At 34.3% G+C, this 6,650-nt stretch overlaps 1 protein-coding gene across 2 annotated transcripts; it reads right to left on the bottom strand.

The window, feature by feature from the left end:
- Positions 1 to 3,887: 3,887 nt before the first annotated feature.
- Positions 3,888 to 6,314, bottom strand: LOC114409860 (protein LATERAL ORGAN BOUNDARIES-like). Of its 2 annotated transcripts, none has more exons than XM_028373499.1 (2): positions 5,987 to 6,314; positions 3,888 to 4,661 (listed from the first exon to the last, which is right to left on the bottom strand). In XM_028373499.1, exon 2 carries the CDS (start codon positions 4,622 to 4,624, stop codon positions 4,076 to 4,078), a length of 549 nt encoding a protein of 182 aa, XP_028229300.1. In that variant the 5' UTR covers positions 4,625 to 4,661; positions 5,987 to 6,314; the 3' UTR covers positions 3,888 to 4,075. The 2 variants fall into 2 exon arrangements, with proteins under 2 accessions (XP_028229300.1, XP_028229301.1); XM_028373500.1 differs by having other exon boundaries at positions 6,038 to 6,314.
- Between the last annotated feature and the right edge of the window lie 336 nt (positions 6,315 to 6,650).

Here is a 6,650-nt window from a genome sequence, read left to right as displayed (position 1 = left end):
TAAGTTTGAGTTTATATTCATATTCTCTGGTAAATTAAATAAAAATATTTTGCAAGTAATTAATACTTAATTAAGTTTGGAGGTTTTCTTTAATGTAGATTAGGATATCATTCCTTCTTCCTAAAATTGTTAATATAAAAAGAAAGAATTCATATGCTATATTTGAAGTGGTTGTTGATTGGGGAGGTGATGAGAGTTTTTGCTATTAACATGAAATTAATAAAAGAAAAAGAAAAAGAGAAATAAATGATGAGGCAGGGCTTGAGAAGTAATTGTCAAGAACTTGCAGTTAAAATCATTGCCGAAATTGATTAGCAGTATTGGGTGTTTGATTTTCAAAGTTGGAATTTTTTGGTACACTCAATTGAGGTTGACACATGACGTGTGCACGTATACCTGCCTGTAAATACTAATAGCATGACAATAGACTTGTTTGTCTCTCTTGACCACAACGTAAGTACATTAGTACGTGGTTGTGGTTGGGTCTGTGAGTGAGTGAGTCTATGAGAAAAGTGAGAGAGAGATGTTGAATTGAAGGTTGAACATGGAAATCAAATAACTCGAGCGAAAGATACAAGTCGTGGACCCATTTTGATAGGTCCATGAGGACATAAAGAATTTGGTTGTGGGGGCTTAAACAGGGATAGGACCCCCCCCAACACCCTCCACCACATGTTTGTCCTTTCCCTGCCATTTTTCACCTGCTCTTTGCTTCTTTTCCACGTCTTGGCTTGGCATGGTGCAGACGAAGATTGATGGATTCTGAAATTATAACTATAGCATAGCTATTCATTCAGAGGAACAACAAGTTCAGAAAGCCATACTCACTTTTCTCTGACCCCCAACAGTACTGTGCTTATATCACTCACTATACCTAGCTTTCCTAATTTCATTATTATCATGATTTTAAATTATGGTATGCAGTTACAATATAATTACAACCGTAATGTCAAAATATTTATAACATTTGGTAACTGTATCATCACCCCAATTACAGTCATATTAGTCGTATTTTTCATAATTATCTATAACATAAAGATTGTTTAGCTCATTACAATACAACTTTAATTTAAAACCATTATAATTATCTATCTAATCAATTTGCATTTGCATTTCAACAATTATTATTATGATTTTTTTAAAAGAAATTATTGCATGTTCCAATACCAATTATATAAAAGGGACTTGACGAATATAAGGTAGATATTCTGAGGGAAAAGTTGATGAGGGGTTAGATTTGGTTCACCAAAAATTCCAAGAAAGAAAAAGTTGAGTCTTTTGGTGATCTCGAGGAGGAGTGATGAATTGGAGGGCTAATTAAGAAGAAGACGTGACTCTCACTTCTAGATAGGCTAAGAAGAGGAAGAGGGTCTATGTCAGGCCCTCCCTCATACTCTCATTTTATTTCTTTCAAAGGGTGGGAAGGGATGTTGTGATTTCTCTGGATTCTTACGAGTGTAACAGTGTCCGTGCTGTGTGCTGCGAAGGCGGAGAAAAGTGACTGACAAAAGTGAAGCCAGAAACAGAAGGGGTTGTGTTGTGACCATTTGGCTCTGTACAACCTCAGATTATTGCATAGACTACGACACACATGAATGAATGTTCATTAATAAGACTGAAACAAAGATAAAATCATCGAAGAAAATAAGGATGTGTCATTTAATTTCATCATTTAATGTTCTCTTCCTCTTTATACTCCTATTTAAATAAATAAAAATTAAAAATAAAAACACCTGCTGGATTGTAATTCAATTGATTACAAAATGTATGAATTTTTGTAAATTTCTTAATATTATTTTTGAAAAATATCACATACATATTTTTTTTTTGGAAAGAATCCTATTCCATTAGCACACTATATACTTGGGATTTATATTCAAAATTACTTATTAAACTAAATACTTGAGGTTTAACTGATACAATCATAATAACTATGTATGAAATTAAAATGACGGCTTGCTTTATTTTGAAAGGTGAAAGGTTTCACTGTTACTTTTCTTCAGGGAACATGGAGCTAGAGGGACTGCGGCTCAAGGTGTGTGTGAGTTGGAACACGGCTTTTTCTCTTGTTTTATTATTTTTTCTTAATTTTAACATTTTGGTATGTGATCATGAGAGAAAAGAAAACCCTAACCCTATTATTTTCTCGGATTTCGAAAGGTTTATTGCTGCAACCAACGTCTAGGACTCTGATCTCGCCAGGATCGGTTCAGAATGGTAACTGTCATATTGCGATCTAAAATTTGCCTAGAAATAAACAATTTCAAATAAAACAATATTAACTAAGACCAATTAATTCAATTCTATTGGTTAAATTAATGAAGAAATATAACATTTTATTAAAATTTATAGTTACCATTTGCAAAAAAATTAAAATAATATATGTTTATTCGTATGCATGCAAGTTGTTGTCAATGTCAATGTAGCTGCAGTTTATGTGTGAGAGAGGGAGAGGGGTGTGACTGTTTCAGTTTCACTGCATTGTCTGGGGGGAGTGTTGGTGTGGTTGATAGTAACAGTTTCCAAGTGGTAGCTAGCTAGGGTACTTCTTGGAAGAGAGACAAAAGAAAAGAAAGAAAATAAAAGCTGAAAACCCTAAGCATGAACTAATATTATATATATATAGATATATACCACTTTTTTGTATTGGATCCAATGAGGACAGCGACTGTGGCTCACTATTTCACTCCTTTTTTTATTCAAGAAAAATGAGAGGGTTGTTGCTGAGCCTCACTCTCACGGGAATTAAGACTATAGAGACCAAGCCTTTATAGAACCAAGAGATTCACCATCACACCTTTTTCTCGGTACATGATGAAAACTACAATTCAAAACAAGTCATGGATATATTGCAGCACAGACACATATTCAGAAAAAAACACTGCTCGTTTTTCCTGTTAGTTGATTTCATCAAACAAAGACCATCCCCAATAATACCCACTGTGCTTTCCAAAGAACCTATAGAGAGACTAGATGAATAGCACTAACACTGTTGTTTGGATTACCAGGAACACATACTTTTACACGAGAAGCTTTCTTTTACAACATTTGAGATTGAGACTTGAGAGAGTTCCCTATGTGTGTATATGCTTTGAACTCAAGCGTAATATCTTGTTTCTGTGTCTGATTGTGACATTTTGCCAATAGTTAACTCAACTTCTTCACGGTCACTGACACTATACTTCTGTGCCTTTATTTTAGGGAAATTCTCTATTGATCAGAGTTAATTGAGCTAAAGCAAATTAACTTTAATGTCAAGAAAGATTAGTTCAGTTGATAAAGAATAAATTACCCTAACCTGGTGAGTCCACACGGAACTAAAATCACCTAAATTTTTCTAACAAAAAGAAAAGCAAATTAAGTTTACTATTGGAATTTTTTAACGGTTAGTGAAGTAAATTAACTCAATGGATGGTTAACTAAACTCAGGTAATTAGTAAGGGAAATTAAACAATATATAAAGCATTGGTTTTTGATTTTGAACATCCCATGCATAGTTAAAATAATTAACAAGAGGAGAAAGTAAAACGGTGGTCCATGAACAAGAGGAAATTGATTAAAGTGGGAAAACAAAGGCAAGGAATATATAGGGTAAGTAGGACTATAAGCGTCTAACCCGTAGAGTTAGGCTTTAGAATCAAGTAACGTTATTGCTCAATTTATTCTTAATCATAAACAATGACAGAGCATGTCAACTCCGCATGCTCACTGCACATGCCTGTAGAGAGTTGCACTGAATTAATACACAATAAAGAGTAGGTCTAGTAGTAGTAGTAGGCATACATTACTATGCATGCTCCTCTTCCACCGACTTATTTAGAACTAAAGTTTTTGGCACCTTAGGTCTTAAATAAACACCACATGTTGATAATCACCACACCTAGAAATTAAATTAAACAAAACCCCTTCATATTAATTTAATTTAAGAGTAGACCTTGATCAGTCACATCTAGCCAGAAGAGTCCAAGTGAGGCTACAATAGCCAGAGAGACCATAACTAGATATTATAAATATTGCAGGGCCATGCCCTCAAAGAGGCACAAACCCTAGATGTGCAATATTATTCATAATTCACTCACAAGTTACCTCCTCCATCATTGATATCCTCAGAAGAGGTATCAGTCCATGGAAGAGAATAAGGGTAAGAGTAAGTGGTGGTAGGAGAAGGCCTATAGAACTCTCCTCCACTTGCTGATTCATTATTATTACCAAACCTTGCACTAAAAGACCTTTGGGGGATTTGTGGTGGCACAGAAAGAGAGGGTGGAGGCATGTCATTGCAGGCAAAGCGAAGGAGATCAGCATTTGCGGAATCAAGCTCCTTCTGGAGCTTTTGGACTTGTCTCTGGAGGAAAGATATGGCACCTACGCAACCATAAACGGGGTCTCTCACGCGTGCCTCGGCTTCATATGCAAGAGAGTTCACTGCATCTTCCCTCTGGTGAGGGAGAAGTTCATTGAGGAGCTTCGTCACATTGCTGGCACCGAAGATCTTGTGCACGTTGGCGAATTTTTGAGGCTCTTCTGGTGGGAAGTAAGGTGCAAAGATGCACCCGGGAAGGCACTTCCTCCTCAAGAATTTGCAGGCTGCACATGGAGAATTGTAGGAGCTTGATGATGCCATTTGTTTTTTTTTTTCTTTTCTTTCTTTTCTGATTTCCCTAAAAGAGAGAAAGATTGAGACATGATCAAATCAATTAACCAAAACTTTCCCTTTTATCTCCACTATCTAGAGTTAGTTTTTCTTCTCTTTTGTTTTTATTTATTTATTTTAAAGACAAAAAGTTTATATAGATCAGAAGAAGATATATAGAGAGAGGACCACCAGCATCAATGAAAATGTATGGTGAGATTTCATATTTGATCTTATTGCTTAATATATTAGTGAGTTTACCTGGAATGGATGGATCCCAAGTTCTAATTTTATTGGAGTTAGAAACTGACCAAATAGTCTATGCGTTGTTCTCTAGTAAGCATTTTTTTACTTTCAAAATTATTACAAAAATGAATGGTCAAAATAAAAAAGAAAAAAAGAAAATTGAATCTGATGCCATTTCATTTCTGTTAAACCTCTTTCAGTGTTTTACTCCTTTTTTTTTTTTTTCTTGTCTAACCTCGTTTGTTTGTGATCGTGGTGATAATCAACAACATAGCCACACAAAGATGGGGGCTATATATATGAATCCATAATTATTATTGAATATTAGAAGCAGATATAATAATAATAATAATAATAATAATAATAATAATAATAATTTTAAATTGGGATAACTTTTATTAGTCCGATCTTATAGACCCTTTAAACTGAAATCTCTTATGCAGAACCTTCCCCAACACAAACATACGTACACGAAACTTTGCAAACTGATTTAAATTTAAGGATTAGTTGTCACTTTCTAAAATTATATTATATTATAGTATGACTATCTTTATCCTTTCTTTTTCTTTCACAGACTTTCTTATTTCTTTTCTCAAAATATATTTTCCTTCTTTCCTTTCTCCCTTCTTTTTTCTATTCATCAGGAGATAAAATTGATCAAGAATTCTTAGTTTTAATCTTGAAAACTCCCTTCATAGTGTTTTCTAAATAATTTCTCCCCTTTAGTGTCTGGGTTTGTTCTATATATCCTGTTTTTTGTTTATTAATCCGAAACTTCATTCCATACATAGACAAGAAAACTTTATAAATGTCTTTCTTTATCTTCTGAAACGCAGCTGCATGATCAAGTAAAAACTTATAATTATGTCAGTTGAATTAACCAGGGATCTGGCAGCAGCAACGAGGCATGAGTGTATTCATGACTGCATCAAAAAAGCATATACAAAATAGAAAAAGCCCTAAACAGTGACTTCTCAAAAGGATCCATTTTGTCTAGCTATCAACCGGTACTACTTTACTTAAAAGAACATCAAACAGAGAAAAGAACTATACATGCATAGAGAGAAGAAGCAAAGAGGGAAAGCTACAATATGAACATGATTTTACCTGTTTGTGATGTATAGGTTTCTTTGATCAGATGAACTAAAAGGGAAGTACCTTTTTTTTCCCCTTGTTGGGAGGCCCTTTAGAAGCTGCTCTTTTACCCTCACAAGACAAAAGAGCCTTAGCCAATGAGAGATATAAGGCACAGATTTGTCACAGGAAGAGCACCCTTAAAGAGGAAACCCTAACTGCAAGAGAGACGCAAAGTGAGAGGGACAGAGATAAAGAGATAGGGGTATGTGGAAACTGATAATTAAGTGGGAAAAGTTTATGAGGGAGAGACGGCAAACAGCATTGAGTGGATGGAGAAGGAATGGATGCAAAAGACAAAGGTAATAAATGGAGGTACAATATAAAAGAGTGACTATGACCTTGCATCTAATAATAATATCACGAATGTGGGGATGACTCCCATTTTCATTCCCTTTCTCAACTTAATTAATTCATCCATTTAATAAATAAGCTCAGAAAATAAATACTTATAATTTGTTTTTTAAGAAGAGAAGAGACTGTAGAATGAAATGAAATAATTTTCTTGGTTTATAGGGAGGAGTCTAATTCTGGTATTATTAAAATTTATAACAAGTTAATCACGTATTTTATTCGGTGAATCGAGCTACATCTTCTAAATTAACGAAATGAAATAATATGATATGAATGATGTGAT

This window comes from Glycine soja, chromosome 4, assembly GCF_004193775.1.
Source record: "Glycine soja cultivar W05 chromosome 4, ASM419377v2, whole genome shotgun sequence".
Lineage (NCBI taxonomy): Eukaryota > Viridiplantae > Streptophyta > Magnoliopsida > Fabales > Fabaceae > Glycine > Glycine soja.
Note: the sequence above shows the minus strand (reverse complement) of the source record. Positions and strands in the feature narration are given on the sequence as shown.

Bases quoted from the DNA above. Each gene is read 5' to 3' on its own strand.
- LOC114409860 (XM_028373499.1), bottom strand. From the start codon at position 4,624: ATGGCATCATCAAGCTCCTACAATTCTCCATGTGCAGCCTGCAAATTC.